We start from the raw sequence: 17,040 nt of genomic DNA, 5'->3' as shown, positions 1-17,040 counted from the left end.
AGCTTCATGCAAAATATACAACGAATATGTGAAAACCTTGTATGAAGACCACCTCTTACACTGCAAGGAACTCATGAAAATCCTGTAGAAATAGCTGTGCTTTATTGAAAAGCTAGAAAAAAAAAATATATCACAGCACATACAATGGCCACTGGAAAATATTATTATTTTACAATGCCAAGTTGTGAAACACCGAAGAGATTAAATTTTAACATACAGTTGTAAAACCCAAAAACTTCACCATAAAATGTTTAACACAAAAGTTTCAGGAAAACTACGAGAAAGACAAATTCAAGATGGAACAAGAATAATGGTGAACAAACACTCTCCCAGTCAGAAGCAGTCATAAATCCAAGCACACTGCCTGTCATCCACAACAGTACATTATGCAACGAGCCTATAATGATAGTAATTAAGACGCGAGTATGTTTGTTTATGAAACGAGCGCAAGCGAGTTTCATAATTTTCATACGAGCATCTTAATTACCATTATAGGCAAGTTTCATACGACTTTTTATGCTCGACCATATTTCTAACTTGAAATTATTCAGAAGTATTAATTTTATTCGCATCTCACTGCAGAGCAGAAGTGACCTTGTGCAAGCTCGTAAATTGTGAGATGTGCGCAGACGCGAAAGTATTGATTTTTTCCGAGAAACAATAATGTCATTGACCTTGATATAATCTAGAGAATAACATGAACTAATTTTGATATAACCTGGAAATTGATTTAGAATTGAAAAACGAGATGACAAATTGAATTTATTTGAATATTATTTACAATTAACGCTAATTATTATAGTAACAGAACATAACCTTCTGCGACAGTATTGGATTTCCAGCCTCCGTGATGTTTCCCTCGTCTTTCGATTGCATATCCGAGAATAATCGAAAACCTAAACTTTAATGAATAGGTGTACTTTAATGACATGCATTAAAGGACTGCTACCAGGTGTACAATTACTACATTTCAGCATGGTCGAGCATAATAGTACATTATGCAACGAGCCTATAATGGTAGTAATTAAGACGCAAGTATGATTGTTTATGAAACGAGCGCAAGCGAGTTTCATAATTTTCATACGAGCGTCTTAATTACCATTATAGGCAAGTTTCATACGACTTTTTATGCTCGACCATATTTATAACTTGAAAGTATTCAAAATTATGGTTATGTGCGAACTGACCTGAATTGTGAGATGTGCGCAGACACGAAAGTATTGATTTTTTCCGAGGCCGAATTTCATTGACCTTGGCACAGAATAAGATGAACATTACTCTGATATAACCTGAAAATTGATTTAGAATTGAAAAACGAGCTGACAAATTGAATTTATTTTAATATTATTTACAATTAACTCTAATTATTATAGTAACAGAACATAACCTTCTGCGACAGTATTGGATTTCCAGCCTCCGTGACTTTTCGCTAATTCTCTTTCGATTGAATATCCGAGAATAATCGATATTGGCGGTTTTATAACGGTACAAAGCTGACTTGTCATTGGCTGAACACCTGTACTTTAATGAGTAGGTGTACAATTACATTTCAGCATGGTCGAGCATAAACAATTTTAACTTCGAACTGTGTTTGTAACTCAATTAATATGCATGCACTTTGAAAGATATGGCCATTCTATTTCTTTGTAAGTGATTATATTAACCTATTTCAGTCTATAAGAAGCAGACTTTCAATTATATATTTTTTGTTACCCAGTTCCTCTGCATCCTTGCTTCCGTCTGATCTTACAGTTATGTACATGACAATATAAAAATGAAACAAAAACGATGTGAATCTTTGCAAGGTATGGGCTTTATAACACTTTACATAGCATTCAGTATGAGACAATAAAAACCCTGACTCCCATTGCAAAAAGTTCAAATGGAGGGAATTCTAAAATTCATGTTCACAGACATTATAAAGTTTGGTGCACGACGCGTCTCTCGCTCTCTGGCCGGAACACAGCCGAGGATCAGTAAGATAGAAAAGACACAAAAGCTAGGGAGAAGGTTTCTTGTACAATGGGAGCTTCCAGGCTGGAGGAGAGAGAGACGCGCCTTGCCGAAATCAATCAGACAAGGGAGCAATATTTTAAGTGTACACAAATTTTACAACATATGTACGTACAAGAGGCGCAGCGTTCTGTTTAGGATGCGCGTCAACACTGCTCTCAAGGAGTCCCAATTATGCATTTCGTCTTTTTATCTACAGCACAACAAACTGTAGTCGTCCTGAAGTGGACGGGAAAATTAATTAGCAGATATATACAAAAGAAAATATTCAAGTTAAAAAACAGTGGGTTGAGGGGAAAGACACTGAATTAAATTCTTTTATGAACCCTCCACCGCTCAAAGTGATTTCCTAGCAAAGAAACTATGTATAATATAATCCTTCTTCTTCTTCGTGTCTTTCAGTTTTTCAATAAGATGTGAGCACGGGTTGTTATCGCACTACATAATCCATTACTAAATATATACACATTAACAGGATTAACATAATTGTTGGACTTGTCCATTATAACACGGTTCGATAAAATTGACTTCATGCCGTCATCAGAAGCAACTATCCATTCTCACACGAGCGCGCTTCTTCACTGAACTCCTCGACGATTACGCGGTGATGCGAGTATCATTTCAAAGACTTGTGGCACACCAATTTTGTGCAACTAGTACTAAAACAAAAAATGGAGGCATGTCCCCAAATCACAACAACAAATATCACCATTTTCTGCACTTCCAATACTACAAATTTGCTTCCTTAACAATATACGAGGGTTGTTTTTTTTTCAACCTCTGATCATGCCAGTAAACAGGCAATCGAGTGGGTGGAGGAGGTGGGGATGCTCGGAGGGTGACTGCACATCTCCCCCACTATAACCTCTGCCACTTCCAACGTCATTACACCATTTTGAGCCGAGTTGCAGGCACGTAAACATGTCTGTTACGATTGATTCTCCCGCCACGTGCGAGTTTCGTAGTTTAATTTAAGTAATATATATTTTTATGCAAAGATTAAAACCTAACACCGTTACAATTACACATATATAAAAACTAAATATAAACATTTACATAGGGATAATAAATTTTACAGGAGAAAAAGTTCGTCCAAAGGGCTGGACTCTGGAAGAGTACCCAAAACGCTCATTGTATTTCCACGTTGAATAGTAATACTTAGAGTTGACGCAAATAAGTAGTGCAACGGCGATCACCAGTAATGGAGATCAAAATTTGGCCGATTTGAGATACCAAAACTTTAGTGTCATGACTCCAAGGACCGAAGGTCTCCACAGCAAATGGGACAAAGATATAATTGTCTAAAAGATGAGCATATTTATTGACCTTCTTCTTCACGGCTAATTCAGCAGCAGGTGCTGCGCGTCTGGAGGTATTCGGTAAATGAGATGGAGGTAGAGTGTCAACGCAAGTGGAGTCCCAAATTAAAGATTTTCCTCTAGATCATGGAATTAAGGTGAGACCATCGGGTCGTTTACCATCTGTGCGACTAATACCTGGTGGTTCCAAAAGAGACAGGATGCCACAAGAAATCAGAGATCTTTTAATGATATCATTGAGTGATGTATGTCTGGGAATGCGACCCTTGCTCCTCGCACAGCTGAGTGCATGATGACCGTAAATATCAGCAATTCCCCCGCAAATACATAGGTGTGGCTGGCAGAGTTTACAACCAAGGCGTAAAGCCATTGCGATTTTAAAGGATGTGCTATCTATTAGGGTGCCGATGTGAGGAGAAGGCAATGTGTGTAACCAAGCTCCAGACTCACTCTCTTGAAGGGCTAGGAGACGTGCAAAGTCTTGTTCGGATTTGAAAGAAGAAAGGAGTTTATCTAAAGTTTTTTGGGAAAAGATAATGTCTCACTGTTTTTGAAATTCAGGATGGGCAGGAGGATAGTTTAATTCGGTTTCTTCAAGCAGAAGGGAATAGTGCAGTAGAAATTTATCGAAGAATGAGCCGAGTATACGGTGTAAACTTAATGAGTGATGGTGTTGAAATGCGTGAATGTGTAGGAAATTTAAAGAAGGCTGAACTGATGTACACGATGAAGGGGAACAACGACAGAAGTTTGTTGCAACAGAAGACATTGTTCAACGAGTTGATCAAGTGGTTCGAGAATAACGCAGGTTTATCATAAGTGAGTTGTATGTGTGATTTCCTGAAGTTTTAAGATCACTTGTTTTCACGATCGTAACAGAACATCTACGCTACAAAAACTGTGCACTCGATGAGTTCTAAAGGTGTTGTCTGATGACCACAAAGGTCGCCAAATGGCATCAGCGCTGATGTTCCTCACCCGTTATGAGGCTGAAGTAAGATTTTTCTTTAAATCAATTGTGACTGGAGATGAAACTTGGATTCAGAATGTCACTCCCGAAACAAAACAAGTCACAACAATGGATGCACTCAAACTCTCCAAACAAACCGAAAATGTTCAAATAAACCTTCAACAACAGGAAGGTTATGGCTACCATGTTTTGGGACCAAAAAGGTGTGTTGCTTGTTGAGTTTATGGAACTGGGGACTACGAGCAATGCAGCTATTTATTGTCAGACTTTACGACGACTGTGAAGAGCCATTCAAAACAAAAGAAGAGGCATCCTGACTTCTGGAGTTCTTCTGATTCATGAGAACGCCCGCCCTCACAGTGCTGCTGTGACCCAACAGCTTCTTCAGCAATTTTCATGGGAAGTGTTTGAACATCTGACATATAGCTCTGACTTGGCACCGAGCGACTTCCACCTCTTCCTTGAACTGAAAAAGTGGCTAGGAGAGCAGAGGTTCCAGATTAATGAGGAACTTCAAAACAAGGTTAAGGCCCTTCTCAACTCACTGGCAGCAACATTCTATGAAGAGGGGATTGGAAAGTTCGTCCACAAATATTTATTTTATTGGGTTATTTTATGACGCTGTACCAACATCTAGGTTATTTAGCATCTGAATGAAATGAAGGTGATAATGCCAGTGAAATGAGTCCGGGGTCCAGCACCGAAAGTTACCCAGCATTTGCTGGTATTGGGTTGAGGGAAAACCCCAGAAAAAAACCTCAACCAGGTAATTTGCCCCAACCGGGATTCGAACCCGGGTCACCTGGTTTCGCGGCCAGATGCGCTGACCGTTACTCCACAGGTGTGGACTCCATAGATATGACGAATGCCTCACTCTTCAAGGTGAATATGTCGAAAAGTAACCATGTTTGTACATAACTTTTGGTAATAAATTCATTTTATTATACGTGTAATTTGTTTTATGGACAATCAGAGGTTGAAAAAAAACAGCCCTTGCAACATAATCAAATACCATTATTCAAATTCCCACTCAAGAATATCGAGAACTCTTCTACATGGTCTCAGTTTTGAGACAAACAATACTTTTTAACACTTTCTGTCCACCCATGGTAATATCACACAATGGAACACTACCAGCAACCAGCCAGTTATGGTAGTAATACAATCAATGAGACAGCAAAATGGATATAAATTAAATCCTTCATTGACTGCTGGCTCTGGGTTTTGAAGTTAGATTTATAAATAAGGCCTATGGCTTCTTGCATTGTGACTGTATGGGATGTGTAGTGGACAGAGTACAGTAATTCCTGGATTCTTGGCCTCTACCTATTGGGCCGGGTGCACACAGAATCAGATGCAACGCGACATTTTGTCCAATGGTACTTGTCTCCCATTGATTTCTTATGATGAGATGCACACAGAACCAGACGCAACGCGACATTTTGTCCAATGGTACTTGTCTCCCATTGATTTCTTATGATGAGATGCACACAGAATCAGACGCGATGAGATGATCATGAGCAGACACAGGGAGACAACATTGGATGACTGCTTGAACTTGGTCGCAAGAAGACTGATGACTGCAGCGTACTGCACATGCGTGAGTAGCCATGTCCACGATTACAGGCTTCCTCTATCTACAGGTACAGTAAAACCCCGATAAGACGCTGTTCAAGGGACCGGGTGTAAACCGCATATTAACTGGGACCGTGTATTAGGCGGTATACTAATTTTGACTTATATACAGTATCTATTAACATTTTTCTTTATTGAAATACATGATTCATGTTCATGTTCATTATGTTTATTATTATTATTTTTAAGTTAATATTTGTATACCGGTATGTATTTTTCTGTATGTGATTTTATCCTGGTTAAGTGGAAGAGAAGGCCTCATTGCCTTAACTCTACCAGGGAAAATAAAACTATTACTATTATTATTATTATTATTATTATTATTATTATTATTATTATTATTATTCATGAAAGGTAATACAGTATTACTCCATTATGCAATTACTGTACTGTACGTCAAAGACATTTACAATATGTACTGTACTTAATTCTTTCAGAAAAAAAAAAAGTCATTTATAGTTGTTTGCCGTGTGCGTGTTCTCCAAGTCCTCATGTTTACCACACTTCACTCTCTTATGCTTACATCCTCCGAACCTCGCAGCTGCAGTGATTGAGTCGCGATTTTTTATTATCATTATTAATGTCGATGATGGGATTTCTAATGAATCAGACAGTTGTTTCTGATTAAGAGTACTGTTTTCATCGTACTTTCGTAAGGTTACCAATTTTTCAGACACAAAAAGCGCTTTTCGTTTAACACTCATTGTAATCACATTTACAGACACTTCAATACACTAAAGGACAACAAACTGCCCAGCAAAAATTTCCAGAATTTTATTACAGCCGAGTGAGGAATGCTGTTTGAGAGAGAGGGTTAGCAAGAGGGTGAGGTATTGTAACTGTATGTAGGCTTTAACCACGCAGGTAAAGAGTCGAATAAGAGAGCGTAACAAGAGGGTGGGGTATACTGAAGTATGAAGGTTTAAATGCGCAGGTAAAGGGTCGAATACCAATACTTTTCAGATTAATGGCACCAGTGAGTTCAATGACGATGTTTCATTGCTGTTACAGTACATTGTTGAAAATCATATCGAAAATATTCCACAAAAACAGCGTATTATGCAGGACTTGAGCACAACAAACGGGGTATTTTATAAAGGCGTTATATATGAAATGTGCAGGGACCGGACAAAAAAAGCGTATTACACGGGATAGCATAATAAGCCGGTGCGTCTTATCAAGGTTTTACTGTACTATTGTTGTGTAGTGTACATTATTCAGAATGGAGTTCGATGTGGATAAATTAGTTGTTTTAGTATAGGGAAGATATGTTCTGTAAAATCCCACTTTGAAACGATATCATAATAATGTGGTTTTTAAAATGTGGGAGGAAAATGCAAATGAGATGAAAGCACCAGGTGAATATTAAATAATTAATAATAATGTGGCAACCATGCTGGAATGTTCTCGCTGCCTCGGGAGTCGAACACACGTCCGGCAGAAGGAGGGAGAGATCGGCGGTTGCTGGGCACGGCAAAGGAAGTTGCGCACGCATGTAGTGCAAGGGCAGGTGCGGTGTGGTGCGAAGCAAAGGGGGGAAGCTGGAAGTTTCGAAAAGCTACCCAAGCCGTTTGTTGCAACAAAACGTCCGGAAATTGAAGGCTCGCTAAGTGTTACTTAGCAATAAATAGAAAGCGGTGCGGCAGAGTCCAGTCCAATTCAGATCAGTTTAGAACAGCAGCAGTGGATGAGCAAGGAAGCCAGCCTTCGAGACCTGGGTTCGACTTGAGGAGGACCGCAACTGTGGCAGCGACCTGGCAAGTGCGGCGTATCCGGAAGTCTCGAGTTCGAGTGCAGTGGACTGTCTCTGGAAGTCTTGGGTTCGATATACTGTGAACTTGAGTGAATGAGCTAGAAGAACTAGCCAAGGCAACGAACTGTGAACTGACAGTTTTGTTTTTTAAAAGTGCTTTGTGAACATTAGTTGAGATTAGTAGTACATTGTTGTTCTCAATAATCCAAGTGAATTGTCATTGTCGTCTGTGGAGTGCAATAACGGATACTGTGTTGCTGTGTGGAGTGAAATACCCATTGTTGACGGGAGTGTTTAAATTCAGAAATAGAAAGCCATTATTAAAGTTAGAAGTAAAACTAACATTATTGTTTTGAATTAAAAGTCACAATAATGTGTAGTAGGTCTATTTCTCTGCTCTATACTATCACTCATTAATTTAATACATTTTTCATAAGTCTTAAGTAGTCATAAACATACAAAATTACGTTTGTGAACTACATTAGTAGTATTTAATTACAAGACTCTTTCAATCGTATAGATTTTTAGGCGTATTAGGCAACCTTAGGAAATAATAACCAAATACAATAAAACTTCTTATATAGACAGTCCTCATTCACTGACGCAATTTTCTAGCCTAGGCTAGTTTTCCAAACCCACATGGCCAGCAGATCAGTTGTCGCAAGCAAATAGTGTTAGTTGTTGCAAGGCGATGTGAGACACTAAAGAGCAAAACGTCGCATCACGAAGAGCTGCATCGCATCTGATTCTATGTGCACCCGGCCTTAGTCTTCAAGTGCCTCTTGGAGCTGCATTTCATAACAAATGCCAGGAGTTCACAACTCTAAATAAAATATGGCGCTATTAAAGAAATCAGGACACTTTTGAAACTTCTGGAAGATTGTTAGAAACAAAGTAAGGAAAAATTCATATTATTTGTGGCACTATAAAGTTTACGAGGGTCATTTCGAAATTAATGCCTCCTATTTTATGTTTAGGATTAACAATGAATTTATCTTTCTTTTTGTTTCCAATATTTGGACATAAAATCCACAAAAGTCTCAAGAGATTCGTAATTTGTCAAGTGTTGTATGTCCATATCCTCTTTCTTTATGCATAACAAGCACTTAGAAGAAGTCAATAAACCAATTCAATGAAGGTCTTTACTGAGGCAATCATGATCAGTGACCAATCTGAACATGGCCACAGCGGATTTTTAAGGTAGATCAAGAATTAATTTCAAATCTTTTCATGAATTTTGGTGTTCTGCTATTAAATTGTTGTAATGATTGGATTTAATTCTCCTTTTTAAAACTTGATTTATAGATACATATAAAAAAAAGTTTGGTTTTATGTTGATTTTAGTTTTTTTTCTTGGCTAACACATCAACTTTCTATTGCCATTCAGGTCACAGTGGGCGGGCATCCATTGAAAAACTACATTCTTATTCAAATTTTGTATTTGTTTTACCACGCAATTGATTTCTTTAATATTTTTTTTTTTTTTACTTTAGGAAATGTAGTTGAAATAATGGCCAGGATTTCAGTTTTAAATTGGGATAGGAAAACTATGTTTTTGCATTTCTGTATCCAAACAAAGAGACTCTGGAGTGATGTGTAAATAGCTTCTACCTCACCATCAAATCTGTTATATTATATCTGCCAACATTTTTATAGAAGGAAAAGTATAGGCAAGTAGCCTACACTCTAGCACCATCTTGATTCATGAGACAGCTATCTGCGTAAAGACATAGTCAACTCTTTCGTGAATAAAAAAAATAAAAGTTCATGGCATAATGTGTGAATATGAGAACTGGGCAAAGGACAGAGTGGATAAGAGAAATGAAATTCCTGAGTCATTTCTGAACACAACCTGAGAGACCCAGCTAGTCATGTAGACAAAAGAAAAATATTTTAACACATTCAACCTGAAAAAGAACATTTAAACACACAAACTTAACTGGTACCAACACATCATACATGTGAATACAGAAAGAATAATCAATGGAATAATTCATTTCATAGATGAAGATTATTCGCCGATTTCATCAACCTCTGTTATATAAGCCATAACAAGTGTTTTACTAACAAACATTTAATTTTTTAATAGCTGTTTAAATATTACGAGTTTCATCAACTGCCGTTAGGTTGTTGTTGTTAATGAAACTCTTGTTAAATCATATTTTTCATGTTGGAGCGTAGTATCAAATAGACCACGACAATATTGTACTGTTATGAATGCAGTCAAGGCCATGCTTTACGTTAGCATTTTGTTTTGTATGACACTGATCTGTGAATCTAATGCCTACCCATTTCACTTGCATGATTCGGATTCCACATATTGTGGACAGATGGCAGGACTGTGACCTATTTTCAAGTTGCACACCACTTCGGCGGGCCACACTGTACATGATGTATATCTGTGGAGAGTTGTGTTATATACTATGAACTTAACCAGGCTATGGTAATGGTTACAAAGACGTCAAGAAGTGTAGGCGAAATAATTCCGAGGTCCAACGCCGAAAATTACCCAGCAATTTTGCTTCAATTGGTTGAGGGAAAACCCCGAAAAATCCCAACCAGAATTTTAACCGAGGCCTGCTCATATCATGGTCAAACATACTCACAGCAATGGACAGGGCTGGGCAGTATTTGAAATACATTTGTATTTTGTAATTTGTAAGGATTTTAGAAAGTATTTTGTATTTAAATACAAAAATTGATGTATTTTGTATTTCAAATACTCAAAATACTTTCTTCTTCTTCTTGTCCAAGTTTTGGATTTGGATTTGAAGAATCAGCTTTTGTATTATTTGCCTAAGTTACATATTTCAGATGTGTTAGCCATACGCTTAGTTTTCTTGCCACAACTGATTTCCTTAATGCCATAAAGAAATTTCCAACAGCATCAAGGATCCATCACCCAACACTTAATAAATGTCCAGCATTATGGAATGCGTCTAGGAGACCCAAATCCTCAGAAATTATATCAGACGTCTTGAAATATTCATTAAAGTTTCCTTGCCCAACTCGATGGAATTCTCTTTATGACTCAATCTCTCAAATATTGGAATTCAAATAAGATATAAACAGTATATGTGAAAAACTGGGATTGTCAACCTTCAAAGTTGTTGAATTTCAGTACCTTGAAGAATATTGTGCTGTTCTGAAACCCATTGTCATAGCCTTTGATTTAATGCAAAATGAGAAGACGTGCTATTATGGCCAATTTTGTCCACATTAATTTCCCTCCAAAACAGATTACATATTCTGTTATCTAGTAATGTACGCCCCTATTCCAAGTAACTCCACTCCTAATAAGTTCACTTTCATAAATATTTTAAGAAATGTTTGATCTGACCCCAGAAGCAAATTGAGATATTTTGGCAGTTAGCTTCCACCCATCACTTAAGATGGATGGCTGGCTATCTGACACCTTACCCAATGATAAGAAGAGGACACAGAATATGTGCGTGAAATCAGCTGGGCAGTTCTCTGCTGAAGACGTTCAAAACAATTCTTATGTTTTCAACTCAAGTACAACAGACTTTGAAAAGCAAAAAGAAAAGAACTTGTCTACTGTGGAGTATGAGCTCACACAATTCTTCAATTGCAAAGGGACAACCCTGTGCACTCTACAGAATTATCCAACAATGAAACAAGCTTTCTGCGCCTGTAGAAAGACTGTTCTGTTTTGCAGGATTTATCCATTCACAAGCAAGGGGATCCTTATCTGATAAACTTTTTGAGAAACTGTTTTTTTTAAGGGAGAAGTAATTATTCATATGTAGCATAATTTCATTGCTGACTGGGAAAAGGAAGAATGTTCAGTTACAGTGTTTATATAAAACTTCGAGGTAAAAATACTTAGATTTTCAGTAATATTCTTATTTCTTTGTATATTGTATCGAGTATTTGAAATGCAAATATATCTTGTTTAATTTTTTAAAAGTTTTTGTATTTGTATTTCAAATACTATTCTTTGAAGTATTTTGTATTTGTATTTGAAATACTTGGATGTCAGTATTTTGCCCAGCCCTGGCGGTGGACACAATGGGCACATAAATTAACGGGAGATTTAAACAATGTTAACCTTAACAGAGGTTCATGAAAACAAAGTATTTGTTAAATCTTCTGTTATATTCACTTTAATGTTTGTCGATGAAATTGGCCACCAGAATCACTTTTTTCCTTACACAACGGAAAATACAGACAAAATTATTCATTTTTTGTAATCTTTTTCAAACTCTCTCACATTACAATGTAACGTTCGTGGACTGAAAGTGTTAAAAACCATAGCATTAGAAAATTAGGCAACATGGAATACTAAGAGGATATTAAATAATAAATAAGGGTATAAGAAAATTCATTTAACGGCGAGAAGAAAATACTCCTCCAATAATGCATACAATATTGCTTCCCTTTTTCTGTTTCAATCCTGAAATAGCACTATAAAAAGTAGATTTGGTACAATCCTGCTGTCGCCATGACAACTGAGAAGCAAGCTACAAGTTCATTTTTCTCAAATCTAGGCCTCTAGAGTGCACCGCTTCACAGAAAAATACACAAGATATAATATTCAAGAAACCTGTGGCAGTTCAACAAGCAATGATACTCGCACCACGGCACAGAACTGGTTCCTGGCTGTGTTTAAGTACGTTCTGCCTCCGCGGAGCTGCCCAGACGGCACGTCTTGCCTCCTACTGACTGAAGAACAACACCAGTTCTCCTCACGCGGCACGAGGTCACTGCCAGCTCTCTGGTGGGAAATTATTGACGTCCGCTTGGTCTTGAACTGTGACTCCTCCAGCGCTGTACGACACCCTGATGCGCATCCGCAGCGCTGTCTGCAACCACAACAACGCCTCATCAATCCTGTCACTATGTCAGGTAGTTCACGTTTATGCAGTGTTCAAAATGGAAAATTAAGGATCGATTTCTAAAACGAGGTTTAGACCAAAGCCATGGCATTAAACCGCGTTTGGATTTATAAAACGAGGTCTTTTTCATTTTTCTGAGCCATGCCTCGAAACCCTGGTGTGAAGCAGAGACCACGGCTGAGGTAGGTTTAAAACCACGGCTTCATGTATACAAGATGGAGATAGTAGATCAGCTGGATGATTATCAAAGGAAAATTTGTGTATTAAATCTCCAGATTAGAGAAAAATAATCCTTTGTAACTATATAACGACGATAATTTCAGGCGAATATTTCGATTTTCGAAGGAATCAACGCAAAATTTGGCAAGAATGCTAAATAATAATCTGCAAAGAAATGCAAGACACCTTCTTGCTGCTTTGAGGGAAGTAAGATATAATATCTTATATTAATTATACCTTTGTGTGTATAAAACGATATACAGTAAAACCCCGATAAGACGCTGTTCAAGGGACCGGGTGTAAACTGCGTATTAACCGGGACCGTGTATTAGGTGGGTATACTAATTTTGACTTATATACAGTATCTATTAGCATTTTTCTTCATTGAAATACATGATTCATGAAAGGTAATACAATATTACTCCATTATGTAATTACTGTACTCTACGTCAAAGATATTTACAATATGTACTGTACTAAATTCTTTCGAAGAAAAAAAAAGCCATTTATAGTTGTTTGCCGTGTGCGCGTTCTCCAAGTCCTCATGTTTACCACACTTCAGGTTCTGCGATTACATCCTCCCGACATCGCAGCTGCAGTGATTGAGTCGCGATTTTTTATTATCGTTCTTAATATCGATAATAATGGGATTCCTAATGAATCAGAGAGTTGTTTCTGAGTAAGAGAACTGTCCTCATCGTACTTTCGTAAGATTTCCAATTTTTCCGACACAGAAAGGGCTTTTCGTTTAACACTCATTGTAATCACATTCACAGACACTTCAATACACTAAAGGACAACAAAGTGCCCAGCAAAAATTTCCAGAATTTTATTACGGCCGAGTGAGGAATGTTGTTTGAGAGAGAGGGTTAGCAAGAGGGTGACTGTATGTAACTGTATGTAGGCTTTAACCACGCAGGTAAGGAGTCGAATAAGAGAGCATAACAAGAGGTTTGGGTATACTGAGGTATGAAGTATGAAGGTTTAAACGTGCAGGTAAAGGGTCGGATACCAATACTTTTCAGGTTAATGGCACCAGGGAGTTCAATGACCAAGATGTTTCATTGCTGTTACAGTACATTGCTGAAAATTACATCGAAAATATTCCACAGAAACAGCGTATTATGCGGGACTTGAGCGCAACAAACTGGGTATTTTATAAAGGCGTTATATATGAAATGTGCAGGACCGGACAAAAAAAAGCGTATTACACGGGATAGTGTAATAAGCGGGTGCGTCTTATCGAGGTTTTACTGTATCTTAATTATTAGTCTTTACAGTAGTTTTGGACATTTTATTTAATATTCGAAAATGATGTGGGCCTACAAGACTATGAAGCAAACGTGAGTTTGTCCTCTTATTTTAAGTTTTATGCTACTGGGGCATTCCACGTAGTACTAGCCTATCATGTGAAAACAGAGCCATACTACATTTTAGTTTCAATTGAAATTTTAATTCAGTCAATATTTATGTTATTACTTCCTTAGAACCGGGTTTTCAGGTAGTTAATGTTGGTACTAGTTATGAACAAATGATAAACTACAACATAAACGCTCGAATTGTGCTAATTATTTGGGCAATATCATTCTGGTACCTAAAAATCCGTTCCTTATTAAATACTAAATAATGCTAGTATTTTAAACGCACATAATTATATTCTGTAAATGAGTAAATATAACAATACCTTAGCTCAGAACAAAAGAATGTGACTCACTGCAATTCAATAAAAACATTAATCCCAATGTTCATTTCTTTCTAATATCTAATATACAGGGTGTATCAAAAATACGTGTACAAACTTCAGGCATGGGTTCCTTACACCAAAAGAAGGAAAAAAGTTCATATGAACATATGTCCCATAATCCTTTGTTTCCCCGTTATTCATTTATTACTAAAAGTTTGCGTTCAACGGCCTTCGAGGTCCAACCTCAAAACTTCATTTCTTTATGCACTCATTCATAGAAGGCTGTGACTCGTTGTATCAGAAATGGACTGCAGATGGCGAAGTGTTGCCATGGAGACTTGATTACATGTGTCATTTGTCATTAGTCTGTCTTCAACGTTGCAATTGTGAACGTGGAGTGAGTTAACGTGTTTCGTTCAACCATGGCAGGACAATATTCATTTCGTGAGCAGGCTGACATCATTTTTATGTATGGTCGCGCGAATGGTAATGGACGCGAGGCTGTACGGCTGTATCAGATGGCGTTTCCAGACTGAAGACAACCGAATCATCAAACCTTTGTTGCTGTGTATCGTCGCGTTGCTGAGACAGGAACCGTTGCACCACAGACTGGTGATCGAGGAAGACCAAGAACATGTCCAGCCTTGTAGCCAAGGGAACTACAAACAGCTGTTTCTCTACACCCATTATAAACAGTGCTGCCCTCAAATGAACTTTGAAGAGGGACATTTACTATCCCTTTGTATGTAGTGAATAAGATATAGTCATTTCTCGTTCTCTCATACCACTTGCAAGGTTTGCCGAACCTCGAAGAAGACATTTTACACTGTGTCGAAGACGATCCAGGCATCAGTACAAGACAATTGGCTGTGGCAACTGGTACATCACACAGTACAGCATGGAGGGTACTTCACGAGCAGCTCTTGTATCCGTATCATGCAACGTGTGCAGGGCCTTTCACCTGCCGATTATCCACCACGGGAGAACTTTTGCCAATTGTTTCTAGCACAAATAGCCAATCCATTGTTTGTCTCATCAGTTTTGTTTACAGACGAGGCAATGTTTGGGAGAGATGGAATTACCAATTTCCAAATTGAACACGTATGGGCAGATCGTAATCCTCGTGCTGTATTTCAGGCTAGACATCAGCAACAATTTAGGATTAATGTGTGGGCTGGAATTGTAGGTGACTGTCTGGTAGGTCCATACGTTCTACCAGCACGTCTTACAGGTGCTATCTACAGGGACTTTATCCAAAACACTCTTCCAGAATTACTGCACGAAGATGTGCCTCTGAACATAAGACAAAACATGTGGTTCATGCATGATGGGGCTTCAGCACAGTTTAGTCGCCTTGTTCGAGATACACTGACTGGTGTCTACCATGACAGATGGATAGGCAGAGGAGGACCAGTTCAATGGCCAGCACGTTCTCCCGACCTCAATCCTTTGGATTTTTATCTTTGGGGGCACCTTAAACAATTGGTTTATGGAGCAGACATCCCGGATCAAGAAACTCTTCATCGACGTGTCATGGAAGCCTGCGAAACCATTCGACATCATCCCGGAGTATTTGAAAGGGTGCGACAGTCCATGATTCGACGAGTGCATGCATGTTTAGAAGCAAGAGGAGGACATTTCGAGCATTGGTTATGAGTTTTGTATGTTGGCACATTATGAGTGTACCAATGTGTTGAACAGTTCCTAACAGGGAAACAAAGGATTATGGGACATAAGTTCATATGAACTTTTTTCCTTCTTTTGGTGTAAGGAACCCATGCCTGAAGTTTGTACACGTATTTTTGATACACCCTGTATAGGAATAAAAATCGATTCTTAGCTGAGCTGCCATATATAAAACTCACGAACCTCGGTTTCTTCTCAAGCTGCACCTTGATTTTGTTTTAGAAATCGCGTAAGGATTCAGATCTCGGTCACAGTTTAAAAGCAGAGGTTTGGAACAACGATTTCGCCCATGTTTTAGAAATCGAGTTTGCCCATAGTGTCAATCACAACCTTATCTCTCATGCACCGTAATCCTCCAACTATGTGTAAGTTACTTCATACATACCCTGTTAGGGTTAGTAATCCTTAATACTTGTGTCACCTGGCCGGCAGGTGCCACCACAGTACCTGATGGAGGGAGCATCTGTAACTGGAATGTCTGAAACAAATGTACAAGTAATTTCATACAGGGAACAAGTCGGTACACACCTATCTATCTTAACAAACAATTTAACAAACTGTTAAAGTTCACTATTCATGGAACAGTTTTTGTGTTGAACACTGTAATGATTTGTGAAGTTTTAGCATCTGGCTTGACTAAGAGCAGAGATCACCTAATATTCTGTATTAGCACATTCATATTAATAATAAGACAATTTGCATCACAAACATAACCTCTATGATTTATAACATATTAGACAGACATTGAGTGGTATGGATAAAGTTGTAGTATTACTTTTTCCTTTTACTGTAGAAGATACTTGAAGTAGAAGTATATACTCAGTTTTGTATGCATAAACCTGATACTTACTTACTTACAAATGGCTTTTAAGGAACCCGAAGGTTCATTGCCACCCTCAAAT

General features: G+C 38.0%; 1 protein-coding gene across 5 annotated transcripts in view; it reads right to left on the bottom strand.

Annotated features, from left to right (window-relative positions):
- Nucleotides 1-1,795: 1,795 nt before the first annotated feature.
- Nucleotides 1,796-17,040, bottom strand: part of AP-1gamma (adaptor protein complex 1, gamma subunit) — a 104,727-nt gene continuing 89,482 nt past the window's right edge. For all 5 annotated transcript variants that reach the window (XM_069829373.1, XM_069829210.1, XM_069829539.1 and 2 more), the window contains 2 exons: nucleotides 16,524-16,616; nucleotides 1,796-12,516 (listed from right to left, as the gene is read on the bottom strand). In XM_069829373.1, the coding sequence (XP_069685474.1) occupies nucleotides 12,415-12,516; nucleotides 16,524-16,616 (195 nt within the window). In that variant the 3' untranslated portion in view covers nucleotides 1,796-12,414. The remainder of the gene's footprint in view (nucleotides 12,517-16,523; nucleotides 16,617-17,040) is intronic.

The sequence above is a fragment of the Periplaneta americana genome, chromosome 1 (genome assembly GCF_040183065.1).
Source record: "Periplaneta americana isolate PAMFEO1 chromosome 1, P.americana_PAMFEO1_priV1, whole genome shotgun sequence".
Classification (NCBI taxonomy): Eukaryota; Metazoa; Arthropoda; class Insecta; order Blattodea; family Blattidae; genus Periplaneta; species Periplaneta americana.
The sequence above is the reverse complement of the archived record's forward strand: the minus strand, read 5'-3'. Positions and strand labels throughout refer to the sequence as shown.